Source organism: Halichondria panicea, chromosome 1, assembly GCF_963675165.1.
Source record: "Halichondria panicea chromosome 1, odHalPani1.1, whole genome shotgun sequence".
NCBI classification, from domain to species: domain Eukaryota; kingdom Metazoa; phylum Porifera; class Demospongiae; order Suberitida; family Halichondriidae; genus Halichondria; species Halichondria panicea.
This window is the reverse complement of record NC_087377.1, coordinates 2,190,186-2,208,426: the sequence shown is the minus strand read 5'-3', so window position 1 is coordinate 2,208,426 and position 18,241 is coordinate 2,190,186. Positions and strand designations below refer to the sequence as shown.

General features: G+C 38.6%; 1 protein-coding gene and 1 long non-coding RNA gene across 3 annotated transcripts; one reads left to right on the top strand and one right to left on the bottom strand.

The window, feature by feature from the left end:
* Positions 1-2,771: 2,771 nt before the first annotated feature.
* On the top strand, positions 2,772-17,615 carry LOC135331128 (uncharacterized). 2 transcript variants are annotated; one of them, XM_064526196.1, is made up of 12 exons: positions 2,772-2,917; positions 2,973-3,060; positions 8,803-8,930; positions 11,034-11,150; positions 11,296-11,574; positions 11,762-12,167; positions 15,406-15,673; positions 15,772-16,253; positions 16,308-16,670; positions 16,727-16,883; positions 16,936-17,036; positions 17,136-17,615. In XM_064526196.1, exons 7-12 carry the CDS (start codon positions 15,577-15,579, stop codon positions 17,448-17,450), a joined length of 1,515 nt encoding a protein of 504 aa, XP_064382266.1. In that variant the 5' UTR covers positions 2,772-2,917; positions 2,973-3,060; positions 8,803-8,930; positions 11,034-11,150; positions 11,296-11,574; positions 11,762-12,167; positions 15,406-15,576; the 3' UTR covers positions 17,451-17,615. The 2 variants fall into 2 exon arrangements, with proteins under 2 accessions (XP_064382266.1, XP_064382258.1); XM_064526188.1 differs by lacking the exon at positions 2,772-2,917 and having other exon boundaries at positions 15,511-15,673.
* LOC135337576 (uncharacterized) lies at positions 5,175-7,552 on the bottom strand. Its single transcript, XR_010395194.1, has 4 exons — positions 7,306-7,552; positions 6,939-7,101; positions 6,627-6,747; positions 5,175-5,427 (listed from the first exon to the last, which is right to left on the bottom strand). It is a non-coding gene; the product is annotated as an uncharacterized LOC135337576 (long non-coding RNA).
* Positions 17,616-18,241: the final 626 nt, after the last annotated feature.

Here is an 18,241-nt window from a genome sequence, read left to right as displayed (position 1 = left end):
GTATGCTTACGTTCGATACTCTCTCTATTCTTGGTACTAGGTGTACCTACCTCCAATTAGATGCGAATAATTTTTCACCTCCAAAAAAAGCAATCTCTGGCAGAGGTCTTAAAAGTGTCACTTTAATTAAAATTAATTGAGGTCTATGGTAACTGTATTTAGACCAAGCAGGATCAAACACAGTATATTTGTTTGGAACGTCGGTGTTTTTAGATCGGTGATTTATTTCAGGCCCAAATTGTCCATAGCTTGAGCTATATAATTATTCAGTATAATTATAATTATTAAGTATAAATGGGTGCATGTACTTTATAGCTAAATTTTAGGTTGTACTACGAACATCAGATTTCAAAGAGTTGGGATACCCATTGATTGAATGGTAAAGGAAACATGCACCTGGTCAATATTTAGTCAATACCTTTATTAACTGAAAATTGATTATTATACACATTACACCCTCCTCCTACATTGTTTGCATGGTAACCTTTCTCTCTCTCTCTCTCTCAGGTGAACTAAAGAGAAGTCGGCAGTTAACAAGATAGCCAGCTGCTGGGATGTCACGAGGGAACGAGAGATCAGTTCTCTGAAGTCCATAGTCTTGAACATTTGAAACCATTAACTATTAGTCTTGTAACAGTTGTGTATCACATGCACTCTCTCTTGCTAATAATTCAGCAGCAATGTTATTGAGAACCAGAATATAAAATGAACATAAACTTGGGAATGCAAACATTATATATACCTACTCCTCCTTCCAGGAGTTGGCTTGTACAGAAGTGGGATCCTTGAGGCCCACAGCTAGCTGCCATGGCTATATTAAACATGGGAAACAGTCCATGTGTGCAAAAACAAGAAGGGGGGTGGGGCTCACTATTTCTGCACATGCGTAGATCTGATTGCACAACCTCCTCGTGGGGATGAAGAAACTAACCAGAGGAAAATGGTGTCTTTCCAACCACCCAAGCAACTGATGGTAAGTGGATTGCTGTGTATAATAAAATCCTATAGTTGTGTATATTATGTATAACTAGTAAGCGCAAGCATGAGTTTTGCTGTTAGGTCATTGTCACATGTACAATAGTATTATTCTGTGCATTAATAATTCTGCAGTCTGTATTCTGCAACCAGCTAACAATTATTGCCTGTTTTGCTGTTTTGCAGATGTCTCAACTCTTAGTGACAACACAAACCAGCGAGCGAGATTGATGTCACTGACTGGCTGCATAATCATGGAGGCGCTACACTAGTGAGGAAACATTTATATTCAGTATAATTAAAATTAATTGTATAAATTATATACAGTGTATTCAGCAATCATGCATGCTAACAACGTTAATTGTTGTTCTGCAGATGTCTTCACATTTCAACTCTAAGTGACAACTTGGTTTTAAAACTTCCTTGTGAACTTCTAGCATGCAGCGAGATCGAGCACAGTGATCTATGGAACGCCGTTTGCGACAAAATTCAGGCAGAATCTGATAGGCGTGTGCATCCAATATAAAATCAATTTTTGAAGATCGATTTTTAATAATCGATTTTTTACAGTTGATTTTCGATTTACACGTGAACGATCTTTGACAATCGATCTGATAATCGATTTTTGATAATCGATTATTGAAATTCGATTTTTGATAATCGATTTTTGATAATCGATTTTTGATAATCAATTTTTGATAATCGACTTTTAAAAATCTATACAAAAATCGCGATACATTAAAATGGCTACAGTTAGGCCGCCCTTGAAACTCAGAACATGCACAAACTCCTTTCCGCGGCCTGGAATCAAAGCTTGGCTTGGTTAGCTATCTCACATGATAGACTATAACGCAAAAGCGAAACATTATTGTTTTTTGGAACCATTAAAAAGAAGGGCCATAAGTCACAGTAAAAATCATTAATTTTAGAACTTATTTAGTTCCTTCGTGCACCCATTTTTGTATGCTTTCTCGCCAGCACTGTTTTATTTGGCCATCTTGTGTGTGCTTAGAGAGCTGAGAAAGAGTTTAGTGATTCCAGATAGAATAGAAGTCATGAATAGTGGCTTCTTCAATGCTCTAAGGATAGTCTCACGTGATACAGCTTTAGACAGGGGCTCCCCCAGAGCCAGAGGAGGTTGGCCACGCGTCATCAATCATGTGACATTCCTAAGGTCTCTGCTCACGTTACCATAGATACCGAATAACTGTAATAAAAAAGCTATGGATACTTTTGCTTTGCTGACTTGTAACACCGGACTAGCTGTGTCTGTTGTCTGGCTGGACCAAGATTAGCTAGACTATAGGGTAGAGTATAGTTCAGCGGTGCTGTATGCAGCTTGCATTGTACTGGCTGGCAAGAATCTAGTAAACACTGTATGCACTGATAACTCGCCAGAATAGAGGGGATCGGTGGGGATCGGGTTAGTTAATGAAAGTTTTATACCAAAAGAAGCCAGAGAGGCACATAAAGTTTGCCTTCAGTCTCTAATGACCGTGCAACATCAGCTAGAAGTTTACATAGAACTCATTGTCAATTTTTGTGCCAGCTCAGCAAAAAAAGTGGTGCACGTGATCGTGTCCAACCTCCTCTGCCCCAGAGCAGTTCTAAAATCGATTATCAAAAATCGAATTTCAATAATCGATTATCAAAAATTGATTATCAAAAATCGAATTTCAATAATCGATTATCAAAAATCGATTATCAAAAATCGAATTTCAAAAATCGATTATCAGATCGATTGTCAAAGATCGTTCACGTGTAAATCGAAAATCAACTGTAAAAAATCGATTATTAAAAATCGATCTTCAAAAATCGATTTTATATTGGATGCACACGCCTATCACATTCTGCCTGAATTTTGTCGCAAACGGCGTTCCATAGTGATCGAGTGATGGACTAAACAGTGCAGCATGTTGGAAGCAAACACACAATTAGACAAGTGAGGAACATTATAATTATTGAATATAAGTGACTGTCCTTTTTTTCTCTCCCAGGCCTTCCAGCTGCAAGGGTGTACAGGACCCCACCCCCCTGCATGAGAGTCCTAATCCAGTTACCCCATGCACCACAACATCCCATCAGGTGAGCATAGTATTGCTGAGTGCATGTATGGGGAATATATTACTGGTTACACTCAAAGTAGGTATTTTCCAGTATACATGTAAAAAACTATATAGAACTATCTAAAGTACCTTGCCCCGACGCTGAGGAGACAGTTTCTCTCTTATAGCTCCAGACATTCAGTCTGTGTGACTAGTAGTAGTAGCTCACAAACCTAGTATAGGAATTGCTTACAATATCAAGGGTATCTGGTGCAGAGAGGCTTGCTGGTACAGAGAGGATATCTGGTGCAGAGAGGATAGCTGGTACAGAGAGGCTTGCAGTCTTCTATTCTCTAGCTACAGTTGTTACCCAGTCCTGACCCCATGCCTTGGAGTTGTGAGAAGTAGGTAGTGTCTTATGTCTGTGGTTTACCAACTGTTTTGCCTCAGTCACACACTTGTGGGTTTTGTGCAGAGTGGGAAATGTATACAGTGACTTGCAACAGAGTGCATGCCACAGCAAAACCACTATTAGATTGTTAGATATGATCAAAATACTTTTAGTGTTAGTTGAACTATTTTGGCCACTTCTACAAAAAAATTAATGTTGTTGCCTGGTTTCCGTGAAAGCGGGCGATGCCCCAACTTGATTTTATGACTTGAGAGGAAGTATGTAGTATTAGAGAAATTATAATTGTAAAAAAATATAAGAAAAGTCCCCCAAGGGAATCGAACCCATGCCTAATCTATCATCTAATCTACTAAGCCACACCTATTCTGTCCTAGTCATTACACCTCTCAGTCATCACATGCATACACACAGTGGATTGCAGACTTTCACTTGCAAAAGAAAAGTACCATGTAGTATATCCTTAGGGCCAAACCAAACCTGTGATAGCAGTGTTGAAAAGCTTATAGTATGTACAGTTCATTTAGTCTAGAGAGTAGATTACCACAAAAATGTGTGAGTAGTTGTACTTAAATGTAAATATCTTTTGATTGGAGTATTTCTAAGAAATGGTGTTGATACCCATGTGTAGATGAATGACTGAACTACAACATATCCAAAAAATGTTTCCATGGAAACATAAGGTGGTGGGTTTGTGGTGATTAATAGAACAACAGCAAATTGTTATAGTGGGTAACGGCAGAGATACAAAAGAAAGGGGATTGGAAACGAAATTTTTACGAAATTTTTGCGTGAAGCATTCCGCGTTATAGGGCGTGGCTAAAACTACAAAGGATTATATTTATAGTCAGCATGCTCATTACCTGTCTTGACTGCTCTACTATGTGCTGTACATAGAAACAGTGAAATTGATCATTTTTAATGTTGATTTTTCTAAAAAGTAAAGAGAATTTAGCTCTAAAAAGTCGACTAAGCCATGCAGCCACTATTACTAGACAAATAAATGCTATGCAAGAAGAAATAGCCTTTACTATGAAGTCGTAGGAGGGACAGGCCCGTGGTGTGTCTAAAAGTATACTAAAGCAGTTTGAAGGACTATACTGCAAACGTTTATGAACAGTACAGCTTATTTATAGCATAAAGCCATTCTATGTAGCACTTAGATACATAATAACCAAGTCAAGCAATGTCCTTTGCTGTTTTGACTTCACAGGAGGGACAGAGAAAAGTTGACATAGAGTAATTCAAGCTAAACTCAAAAAAATTGGAAACAGAGTAAAGACAACGGACTTAGAGCTTGTCAGTGGTATAAGCTTACTTCTCTCAAGTATCTCCCAGGCCCTGAGTGATCTCTAGTGGATAGGAGAGCTAGAAACCAGGGATAGCGCAGTCCTCCATGTAATTATTTGCGAGCGCAATAATTACACGGAGTGCTTCACCGGATGTCAGTCCTTTTACATAGGGCGTGGGCGGTCGTTTCCAATCCACTTTCTTTTGTATCTCTGGTAACGGTTAGAGTAATAAAACACTAACCTTAACCGAATAGCCGCGGTTGACGCAAATTTGCGTCATTAAGGAATAAGCTGTTAGCCGCGGATGACACATATTTGCGTCAACCGCACATTACTCTACTCTTATTTAATTTGTGGTAAGCTACAACATTCCTGAGCTCCACATCTTTGCAAGGCTTCTCGCGAAGGTCAACAGAAGCCATACCAAGTCCGATCGCCATAGGTTACCAATCAAAAATTTGCTTAAAATTTCGTGTGAAATTTGTATTTATATAAATTCAATATCAATCTCAAAAGTGAACATACATTATAATAAATACAATTACAATTAATTCTATGGTACAACAATAACAAAGAGGCCTCTGTACACAGGGGATGAGGTATCCTGGGTATCTTGGATAGTAGTGACAGTGAGTAGGACTTCTCGGACCCATAAGATGGTGGTGGTGGTTCCATGGCAGATAGCAGTGACGATTGTTTCACAGACCTGCATGAGGAAGAAAGAGTATTACCAACCAAGCAGATCACCTCTAGAACCAATGGTTCTTACACACAAGTAGCACAGAACCTGACAAACACCAGCCAACAAACCAGCCATAAAGAATTGAATTTTAAATGTAACCTTTGGGGTGGTGCCTAAAAGATCAAAAGATAATCAATACACACACTAAATTGAATAATAACATTCAGCCACATAATTATAATTGAATTGCTATAACAGACAGCACACTAAAAATTGGGTAGATACATGTAACACAGCACTAACTCACAAGCCAACAAACCTAAAGAAGTATACTGAGAACAGCCATACACAAAGTACAGTACATCTCATACAAGGGTGACAAAAAATAATTATGAATCATGCAACCTTAGACATAATTATGTATAGGCTCCCACAAGCAAACTTACATGCAATGGCACTCATAGGCACATATAAAGCAATTGTGATCCTACAACAAACTGGGAGTTCATAAAAAGATTCAACTTTGGGCACAGAAGAATTACAATGCATATCACAGGCAAACACACAAGCCAACAAGCCAACTAATGACAAATTATGACCTAATCCTAGCTGGGGAGCATAACACAACCAACAAGCCTATTATGTTGGGAATAAAATGTCCTTACACAAGTAAACAGTACACTCATAAGCCCAACAAGCCTTTGCTTTCCCCTGAAAAGGTCAGAACATTATTATGCAATCAACCACCATACATGTACACAGTGAGCCTAAATGAGTAGTGAGCCTAATTGAGTAGTAGCCTAATTGAATTGTAACCTTGGAAGCAAGCAGAAACTTTACACAAGCCTAGGCATAAGAATTAACTTTTGGCAGCACTGATAATATGTAAATTGTTAGCACATATAAAGTATCATGCCACAGGCACACACAGGGGGCACACACGGCACGGGCGGGCACGCACACACACACACGCACACACGCGGGCATCAATAGTGAATACACATGCAGCTATTAACAGAATACATTATGGATGAGACCAACAGATAGCTAAGCATAACACCTTTACATTGCAACACTGCTGAACTGCTGAGCGTACATATATAGGCTTCTGTATTTTAAACTCGGGCTTCAACACACTGCTGGAGCCAGTATACTTTACAAGCTACGTAGGTAAGCGTATAGTATTATCAGCTAGCTAATAATCATACGCACACAAAGCTTACCTCTAAAGTAATCTCTCGCTCTGTCCTTGGCTGGTTGACTCTTCGACTGTTCAGATAGAACTACAAGGTAGCTTGAAGAGAACTGTTACTGTTACTAAGGGGTGCATCTTTCTTTGCCACACTGAAACAAATAAATTGAATATCAAACACTGTACACTACACTCTAAAAACAGGCTCTAAACTAACTCAGCTTCTACACAAGTATACTCATAAGCTATCTAGGCAAGTGCATAAGCATATTAAATCAGCTCAGAGGCTTCTGAAGGCTTATACTAGCTACATAATGCTTGCTATATACGCACACAAGCTTACCTCTGAAGTGATCCCTTGCTCTGGGCCTTGGCTGGTTGACTGTTTCGTTGGAAACCAGGAGATCCTGACACAGTAACTACTGTAGACTACTTTGCTAAGAAGTTGAATAAAGAAAACTGTCACTGTTTCCAAGTTATGCATCTTTCTTTGCTAGAGGCAAATGCTGAAAAAGAGAAAATAATTTGAATATCAAACGTTGTAGACTACACTCTAAAAACAGGCTCTAAACTCACGAAGCTACTCTTCCAGTATATTTCACACACTCAGAGGCTATCTAGGTAGGTGGACAAGCATATTACATCAACTCAAAAGGCTTCTAAAGGCTGAACTAGGAAAATGATGATCGCTATACACACACAGAGCTTACTTGTGAAATGATCCTTCGCTGGGGCCTTGGCTGGTATACTCCTCCGTTCAAAACTTAGAGATCCTGGCAGAGTAGCTATTCTAGACTAGTTTGCAACAAAGTTGCCTGCAGAAAACTGCTACTGCTTCTTAGCTACGCATCTTTCTTTGCTAGGAGCTGATAATGAAAGTAATTTAAAATTAATTAGATTTTGGTTCCGCGGTGGGCGGTACTACGTATGAAATCATAACCGCGGCTATTCGGTTAAACAGCTAAGGTCTTAGACTTTTATCACACAATAGTTTAATGGTTTAGGTATCCTGACCATCCCTTTATGGGTCTTACATATGCTCACAGTGTCTATAATTCATCATTTACCGGTTTTTAGGTACACTTTTGGTTAGAGTAATATCTTCTGAAAATTTTATAGCTTAGCTTTAAAAGTTCTCTGGTAAGTTTACAAATAAATGGGCTACATTTTGATACCAAGAACATCCTCTATGCTTATTCCATTGTTGAATATCACTGAAAAACTACATATTCTACTATTTTCTACTGTTTTGATGACATCACAAGCTGCTAACCACAAATCGATGACACTCAAATTAACATGTAATGTAAGTGGGCGTACAATAACTGTACGCCCACTTTTAATTACGTTTGTGGTTGATTAAAGCATCATTGGTTTGTGGTTTGCAGCTGCGATGTCATCAAAACAGTAGAAAATAGTAAATTATGTAGCTTTTCAGTGTTATCTCAGCAATGGAATAAGCATATAGGATGTTCTTGGTATCAAAATGTAGCCCATTTATCTGTAAACTTACTACAGAAATTTGAAAGCTAAGCTATTAATTTTTCAAAAGTTATTACTCTAACCAAAAGTGTACCTGAAAACCAGTAAATCATGAATTATAAACACTGTGAACATTTGTAACACCCAGGGATTGTCAGGATACCTAAACCATTGAACAATTATGTGATGAAGTCTAGGACCTTAGCTGTACAAGATTACTGTTTTATTACTCTAACCGATTACCCACTACAACAATTCGCTGTTGTTCTATTAATCACCACAAACCCACCACCTTATGTGTCCATGGAAACATTTTTGGATTTGTTGTAGTTCAGTCATTCATCTACACACGGGTATCAACACCATTTCTTAGAAATGCTCCAATCAAAAAAGATATATACATTTAAGTACAACTACTCATGCACACATTTGTGGTAATCTACTCTCTAGACTAAATGAACTGTACCTGTATCTGCATGAAGAATGCTTGCAATGAACACATTTGTGGAGCAATGTTTTGGCCATTATACAGAGGTGGCGTGAAGGGGCTGTTTTATTTATATACAAGAGTACTCTTGCTTGGTGCAAGTTTAGGCTTAAGAAATCATTATCTATTGTGGTTTTGCTGTTAGGAAATTCTCTGTTGCACCTTGTTAACAGCATTGAACATGCATGTGTTCTTATCACTTTGATTCCCCCTGACTACACATGCATCACAACTGCAGACTGAATTACTGCTGCATGCGTGCAAGTTCCGTTTCTACGATATCAAAGGATCAAGATCTGTGACAGAAATCAGAATGAAACTCAAGTCTGGTATCTTCCATTGTCCGACCTCTGTGATAATTATAAGGTGAAACAAATTAAAGCAGATACTACACTTTGCCCATACCTAATTTATAATAATGCTAAATTGATTTCAATGAGGTAACACATAAAGTGGGCAAAGTGTAGGACTGTATTATTATATCTCTATTGTAATACCTAAGGGAGAATGTTTTCATGAAATTAAGAATTGGCGGACTAGTTTAAAAAGCTTGAAGTGTTTGGAGGAGAAGCAATTTTATTTTTGCTCATTTTGCTCTGAAGCAGAGGTACAAGTATAAGTCAGTGCTCTTGTATCAGCTTCAATCTGTGTGTGGCCTTCTCTCTCGAGGCAAACGCACAGCTGACCTCGAGACTTCTTCTGGTTGTACTTACATTGAAAGTATTTTCACAGTTTTGCATTGGTGCCATCTGAGCTTAAGAAATGTGAACAGGTTTTGTATTTCTACTTCTGAGCAAAAGTCTTACTACCGTATAATTATAGTGGGTAAATTTTCGTGAGATTCGTTTCACTGAATGGGAAATGGTGATTTTCGCGAGTATATAGTATGCGTTTACTTACTGTATAAGCATACCTACGTTTTCGTAGGTGAAAATTTCGTGTAGGCCATGAAGATTCCCCACAAAAATAACGAATATTTTTACTCACCGTTATGATTACCCACTATACCATATGCATAGTATACATGACAACGTTGTTTTCAATTGATAAATAAGTTACAAAAATTGGCGTGGCTTTAATGTGTTTGCTATCTACTGAGGTTGATTAAAGCCTGCCTGTTGTCTCATCATTATCCCTTCTATGTATGCCAGCAACGGTATCCTTCAAATCCTACCATAACTGGTTTTATATTCTCCTATCCATGTGTTTTCTGGTGCTTTAAAGCTTACATTTTGTCCATTAACTATACGGTCGCAAGAGTGTTGCAATACTTAAGCAGCGGATATTATTAACATTTTGGCGATACCGGTGTCATAAAATTTTAGGCCCCATGAGATTGGGCCCCCCCGAGCCTAGAATTTTAACATTTTAGGCCCCCCATTAACAGCGCAACAGCGGTAACATTATGTGACAGTGCATTCTCAAAATACACCAATACAGTCTTCTATGGTCTTCACAGTTTATGCAGTGCCAGTTACTGAATGCAGCTCTCCTCACACACACACATTTCATGCATGTACAGTAGTATACCACTGGTCTCACAGCCATCACACTGAACCATGTCATTCTATGAATCAGGCCTCATGCAGCACGAAGCACATAGGTGCCAACTGTCCCGAATTGGTCCGGACTTTCCAATATTACCCTTGTCCCAAAAGGAAACTGCTATTGTGATTCCACCATGATACAACAGTTTCTCTCTTGACTTCTATCTGTGATTCCACATTACTTGAGAGCTGAGCCAGTGATGCTATTGGAGCATCCCCACAACAATTTACATCTTCTATGTATAGGAAAACATGGAGGAAGATATGAATTGTTGTCTTTGCACTGAAATTGTGTCCTGAAATTTGACTAAGAAAGTAAGCACGAAGTTGCAAATATGGCGATAGCTATGCAACAACATTGATTGTCTTACAGGCAGATCCAACATTGCAGAGCTGCATCAAAGCATTTAAGTCTTATAGGTAAAGCATGCATGAGTAACTTGAAAGGTAAATCTTCCTTCACTTTGAATTCCATGATAGAATAATAATGCAAACATTTTTGCTAGTTTGATACAGAGTCTTTGCATGCATGTGTCTCTTTGATGCTTTGTCAACTAATAGAGCTAACCTTACCATATTATATAATATCTCTTTGACTTCGTTCTATCGTGCAGAAAAGGATAGCAGAAGAGGGGGGCCTAATCTCACAGTGGGGGGTCTAGAATGTTAACAGTTTGGACCCCCTGGGGGGCCTAAATGTTAACATTCTAGGCCCGGGGGGTCCAAAATTCTAGGCCGGGGGGGGGGCCCAAAATTTTATGACACCGGCCAACAGTTTTCGAACAGATTTGTTTACTAATTCTATTTGATGCGCACCTTCGCAGCCCCTCCCCTAGAATTTAGCCACACCCCTATACATCTATGGCACATGCGCACTAATTTATATAAATGCTGAAGCAGAAGCTGAACCTCACATTTGCAGCAAGTTTGCAGTATCAATGTGACTGTCCATCATCTCGAAGTCTCTACAAAAGTGAAGTGATCTCTTCAACATGTCTCTACATCTCAAGAAGCGCTACTCCACCTCTAAACCTTGCAGGTGTGTGTCTGTGTGTCTGTGTCTGTCTGTGCTAGCTATAGGATCAAGGAGTCACCAAATAATGTTTTACAATACACAGTAATAGTTTAGAGCTGTTGCTTGGTCATGTATTATTGCTAACCCTCGTGTTGTCTTGTTCTCACAGCTGCAAATGTCCACTAAAGCTCAACAATTGCTCTTATTCGATTCGATTCTTATATACGCCCTGCCACGAATAGATAGTGTTCATCACAACACGAAATTCGAAAACGAACGATCAACAACAACAAAAAGCACTCAACAGTCATCTCATTTATATCAGACATTATTATTATGTATATAGAGAGGGGCCCCTCACAGTAGTCAGTACCTTCATTCATTTTTGTGACAGCAGTATATCACAACAAGTGGCAGTATCTGCTCTTGAGCACTGACTAATTAAATGGTGAGAATTGGCTACGCAGTGAGCCATGCACGTGTGTCTAGCTAGCCATGCACGTGTGTCTAGTCATGCACGTGTGTGTGTGTGTGTGTGTGTGTGTATGTGTGTGTGTGTGTGTGTGTGCGTGTGTGTGTGTGTGAGCTGTCTTGTGCAACTTTTCAATAATATACATGCTGATTTATTTCTACAGATCTGACAACACGAGACCACTGGGTGGAATATTGAAGTGAAGTCTATCCACTACTGAACTACTGTGAACTATAATGAAGTCTATCTGAACTAGATTGAAGTACTGAAGTCTATCCACTACTTATGAAGTCAAGTCTGAAACATTTCTACTAACATCACTGACACTGACACTGGCTATCAACACTGCAGATGGTGGTACTCACGCACAGACTGGTTGTGGTCTGATAGTTATAACGAGCCTTATACGTACTGTATATCAAGCCTTAAATCGTGTCTACTAATGTCTACCCCCTAATAATCTATTTCTCGCACTGCATAGTTCTTGCTCTGGGGGACCAACTGGCAGATCTGACACACTGCACTGCAGATGGTGACATTTCAAGAATCTACACTGAAAAAACAACTGGGTTAGTTTAACCTTAATGGGTAAATGTACCTTTCAACCAAAGGGTTAAAAAAACCAGCGAATAGTAAAGTAACATTTTGGAGTTTTTTCAACTGTAATAGATTAAAACTACTGTAGTTGTCAAAAGTACCTTACTCGTACAGTAAAAACTTCCAGCACCGTGTTAAAACAACCATTTGTGATTGGTAATAAAAATGTAAAGGGTTAAAACTTCCACAATGGTCAAATCACTTCTCCTCATGCAGTAAAAACTCTATAATTGTGTCAAAATAACCATTTGTGGTAGGTAATAAATATATAATTGGTTAAAACTACTGGTGTGGTCAATTCCTTTACTCATGCAGTAAATCCTCCAGCACTGTGTCAAAACAACCATAAATGTTCTGATAATTATGAAATTATGACATAAAAAAGTGTTTCAATGTGATATAGCGAAGTCCATCCGAGAGTATGTGACTGTGATACACATTTCTATCCAATAATTTGGTATAGATGGATTGCTGGGATGTTATTTTAATGACATAAGCATGATAATGATCATCGAAGTACAGCATATCACACAACCTGACAAGAAAAAAAAGCAGATCACCACCAACTACTATCAATTCGTCGATGTAAGCAAAACAGGGATCAAGGCCATCAGTTCCTACAATAATGTAAGCATTGTTGCTTTTGTATTGAACTCTATCTTGACGAACCCAATTAGGACGATGCAGCACTGTATCCATAGTAATATTAGGCACTTCCCTAATTATGTGATCTTGAATGTCTGATCTTTCATTTTTAAACAAAGTCGGCGATTTTGCAGGACCACATTCGAAAGAAGAACAAATAAGTCTAGATGTAGACATTTCGTAACACATTAATCTTTGGTGATGATTGGCTAATGATAGTGTAATGTTTTTGAAGCTAGATGTAATAGTCGCTTTTTTGAAAAAATATAGCTTTGCTTCATGGCGAATAGTCCAGCTTCTGACCATTGGACCAATTTGTAGGATTTGGGCAGGGTAATGCAGAAGGAAGTGCATTTTTGGAATGAAGCGTCCTGTGTACAAGGTGATGAATGCTGTATGGTGCTCTTCAATCAGAATCCTCAGACTGGATGCTGTGTTTTCTGATGCACACGGACAAAGCACGATGTCCACGATCTTTCGCAAAAGTAAAAAACACTTCCAATAACCATCCCCCTCAGGTATCTTATCACCAATAAGGAAAGGTAAGATATATAGCAACAATAACATTTGAGATGAAGAGCTACGCAGTGATCTGTCAGTTTGAAAGTGACTACTCGTAATAGGTATTGGTTTATCGCAATCAGAATAACCGTGGTTAAAATCAACTAGTCTTTTGTTGTACTGGTCAAGAGTTAATAACTTTTCAGATATACAGTGTTTCAGCAAAAGCTTGATTTCCATTGGTGCAATACCTTCAAGAATGTCATGCATGATGTCATGCGGCAATCCACCACCGAACATAGAGAAATGAGTGACATTTAGTAATGCTGATCTGCGGTTTATACCATATGTTTTTGAATAATGACTCCTTGTTGGCCCTACTAATTGCTTGCACTGCTCTTCGTGAAGTGCAAGACTTCGATCTACCAAGCCAACACATGTAACATACTGTGACATCTCATCATTTTTTAGCAAACAAGTTCGACAGAAACGAAACGAGAAGGAAAAAGAAAGCTTGAATCCACCTAGTTCATTACTTGCAAGATTGTCAGCCAAAAACGTAAGCAAAGCACCCTTAAATACACGCTCAGTCCCATTTACAAGTACACTAATGCCAGTAGTTGCTAACACATTCAAATCACGAATAAATGGTTCCATGATAACATCTAGCCCATGCTCTTCTAAAACAGGCTTTGAACAAACAATCACCAAATTCATAGCTCTCAGTGACGACCGAAATTTAGGATGAATGTTTCCCAATGAAAAGAAAAAAATACCCACTTTATGCTTCTTGATATGCGATCCCAAGGGATTACAAATTTCCAATTCGTCAAAATATGCAATAATTTGTAAGGCATATGGATCACTTGAGAATAAAGGATGACTCTTGAACAAATTTCCATCACAAAAATCTTCAAATATACCATCATTACGAACTCGTAACGGAAAATCATCTATTTGCTCTATAACGGTAGGGTCTTCTAGAAGGCTCTTAATTGAGAGTTGGTAAAAGGGGAACGTAATGATATGAACTATACCTAGAGACAAAGCGAGACTTTTCCCCTGTGAATTGTCTGACATACTTTGGCGTCCCAACTTGCACTTCCACTGGTTCCTGCATGTAGTTTGAGTGATGCAATTATATAGTATTAGCAGTCAATTACTGATTGCATATAATGAGTGCAGATATACATACATAATTATTACAAGGGTATTATGTATAATTAACACTTACAATAAAGTTAAGCTGTTCTTTGAAATACTTGTCCTGCTTATATTTTGTTTCAAGTCCAGTGAAGGGATGACCTATACCATTAAGAGGAGTGTCGAAATCAAAGTCATTAGGGTCTAATCCCTTATCTGCCAGTTGAGAACGAATGCCAGCAAGTATCATTGATACGGTTTCATCATATTGGGTTATGCTGCTGTCAATCATATCATTGACTGCTACTTGAGACACATTTCGTGTTTCCTTTAGCTTGAGAATTAGTAGGGCACTAGAACGGCATCGAATTTTTGTGTCTGTTCCAGTAAGCCGATTAATGTCACTAGAAACAAACTCTGCAGACGAACAATCATACTGTTAGGTGTAATAGCTTCGCAGCCACAACATATCTACACTGTACACACCTGGAAGAGGAGTCATTCCACTGTGATCATCACCACTGATCTCACTGACAGGCTCTGTTTGTGGAAGGAGTTGGGGGGTCTTACGTCTGATACAAAACTCTGGATGACGCCTGTAAACATGGGAGTATAGGGCAGAAAAACTTTTTGAAGTTACGGTGCAGCCATTGATTCCACAGGTAACGAGAAACCTAGGATCATTAGAATGAACCAATCGTAGATGGCTTAGTAGCAGAGCAATAGTTGGTGGTTCGAATGAACACAAAGGACAGTGTTTTTGCCTCAAACTTGACATTGAAAAATCATGTGCTAATTTAGGAGGGTTAATTAAACCTCCTCTGGGTTAGGTAACCTATGGTTAAGGGTTAGGGTAACCTAGGGTAGGGTTAGTATAACCTAGGGTTAGGGTTAAATTCATATCATGTGATTCTGGTTCAGGTGATCCAGAGTGCATGTGAGCTCTTCACAAACATGTGCTAAAGTCCAACTTCTGTTTAAAGTTAGTACTTTTTGCTTCTTCTCTCAAACCCTAACCCTATATAGATCTATCTAGCTATATTTATACTGTTAAAAGGAAAGCAAGTACTAGGACATCCTTTTGATGAGAACATGAGTTCAATGTCCGTGGAAGCGATGAAGGTGGATGAAGTTTCCCAGATGCTGAAAGACAAGGGTGTTCCTGACAAGTTTTGTGAAGTGTTTGAAGGTAATATATTTTTTGCTACAGCTAGCATAATTGCAAGAATTGTTTGCATGTGTTCGCCTGTATTTTGTAAGCCATCATTATTTTACTCTTTTCGACAGAAAACTTTGTTGATGGAGAAGCGTTTAAATGCATAAAAGAATCTGACATCAAGGAGATGGTGCCTCCAATTGGAATTGTGAAAAAGATTCTAAGGATTCAAAACGATTGTTTCACCTTACCTGCTCTACCCTCACCTTCTTCTCTCAATCCTCTCAATCCTGAACGTGGTGATGATGATATCTCGATCGGCTCAAGTTCCTCTATCTGGTCAAGTTCTGAGTCGCCCCCGTCGGAAGCTAGCACCATGCCTAGAGCACGCGACAGAGAAATATTGACTATACCAACTTCTTGGCGTCCTGAAATCCAGGATTGCATAACGGATGAAATGCTAGATATTTCTGCGAGAAACGAGATAGTACGCACCCTTGTCAACATTCTCTTCACCTGTTACTCTTCCCCAACTCGGGCGCAGTGTTCTTCCTTAGCTCGAAGACTTATTTTACAATACGGCTTCATGAAGGATGACCAGGGGAGTGGATATGTAAGTTAATACTTGGTTTTCAATTTCAGGTGGTATATAATTATTTTTCTTTAGCAAACCTGGGAGGACAAAATGGTTGAGCGTGTAAGAAATGTGATCAAATGTGCTCGAAAAAAGAGAGACAGAGAAGATTCTTCTTGTCCTAAACAGAAGAAACAAAAAATGCCTTTAAAACGAGGCCAGCTTCTCCGGAGGTACCCAATTGGAGTGACTAGACCAATAGAAGACATTGGAAGCTTTGGTGAACATATGAAAGCGTTGTCAATAGAAATGGAAAAGGCTAATCCCAGAGACACTATCATTCTTCCCTTGATGAAGTCTACCTACTCAAAAAGAAGAACATTTATCGAGGCTGAAGCAGTGTCTGTGCAAGAGGTACTGAAAGAATGCCATGCAGCACTAAAACGGCCAGCTGCTGTAAGTGTTAAAATTAACAAGTAAAATTAGTAAGTTTTTTTCTTACCTTATTATAGCTGGAACAGGAAATGGGGCTAGTGACGGGGTGTCATGATGTCAAGCAAACCTTCATTAATAACTGGAAGTTATTTGTTCCAGCAATCATGAGGTATGCTAGGAAGAATAAGGGGAAAAAAGGACTCTCAACTATATTTGAAACCCTTGATGACACTGGTAAAGGATTACAGTAACGAGAGTATAGGTACTTAACGCATTCTTTTTACAGTTGAAAGGCATGCAGATCTTGGCCCATTGAGCTTTTTAGGAGTTTTAGTGGCTAAAATGCTAGATGATGCCCTTATCTATCTTTATCAAGAATTTTCAATGGTAAGATTTTTTTCTCATTTTGTATGCACTTTAACCTTGCATGCGTGTATGTGTGGTGTGTATTCCCTACTGACCTATTGTTTTGTTTTTCCCATGTAGGATACATCTCTTACAGATGCCATTCAAAGAGAGCCCGTTAGAAACTCCCCAAGAATTATTGCTCTTTGTGGCGCAGAAATAACACAATACTTTGTCGTTGTTGAGAGAATTGTTTTGTGTGAAGCTCCATCGATCCCAAGTGCTCTGTTCTATACGTTTTCAGCCTACTATGTGTTTAACTTGGAGTACCCGAAAAAAGCTGCTGGAATATTTTATTTCCTACAAGACTATATTCTTGCATATCCTGATTCACTTAAACGGCCTGCTACATACCTGTCTGTGGTCTCAGATATCAAAAGCCAAGTTAAACGATAACAATCAACCATTTCACTATGTAAGTACGTTATAACTATTCACTATAGACCAGCTAGCTATAATAATTATTAGCTATGTGTATAAGTACGTTATCAGTTTATTGTTTTTGTGCAAATATAGTTAGTATACCCATTCATGTGTACTGTTATAATTATGGCCGGGTGATGACTGCTATGACTAGCTACTACTCAAAATAACGGTTGTGCTATAGAGCCTATGGCACATAATATTATTATGGGAGGTTGCTAGTTACTTCAACTTATTATATAGCTGGGTATTGTTACCTATTTGAAGTTGCTACAACCATTACCAATATGCTCAAAGGAACCTGTGTGGCTGGTTGCTACAGCCTATAGCTGGGTATTTTTACCTATGGGAGGTTTCTTTATACAACCAATACCAAATATACCCTATGTGTCTGATTATTACAACCTATGTATAACTGAGTATTTTTACCCATGGGAGTTGATACAAACCATTACCAATATGCTTAAAATACGTTATGTGGCTGGTTGCTACAACCTATATTATAGCTGGGTATTTTTACCTATGAGAGGTTGATACAACCCATTACGAATATGCTCAAAATAACCTATGTGGCTGGTTGCTACAACCAATATATATCTGGGTATTTATACCTTTTGTGAATGTGTTGGAATAACCCATCAAGCTGTAGGTACATCCGACCTATGTTTTTAAATGTTGTTGTAACCCAGCGAGTGGGTCATCTGAATTGCACATGTTTTAACCCATTTTTCTGGGTTATTATGAACCATTTGTTTTTTCAGTGA

Excerpts from the sequence above, each read along its gene's own strand:
- LOC135331128 (XM_064526196.1), top strand. The coding sequence starts at position 15,577 with ATGAGTTCAATGTCCGTGGAAGCGATGAAGGTGGATGAAGTTTCCCAG. Across the intron at positions 16,671-16,726 it reads CACTAAAACGGCCAGCTGCT|CTGGAACAGGAAATGGGGCT; the intron begins GTAAGTGTTAAA and ends ACCTTATTATAG. Across the intron at positions 17,037-17,135 it reads TTTATCAAGAATTTTCAATG|GATACATCTCTTACAGATGC; the intron begins GTAAGATTTTTT and ends TTTCCCATGTAG.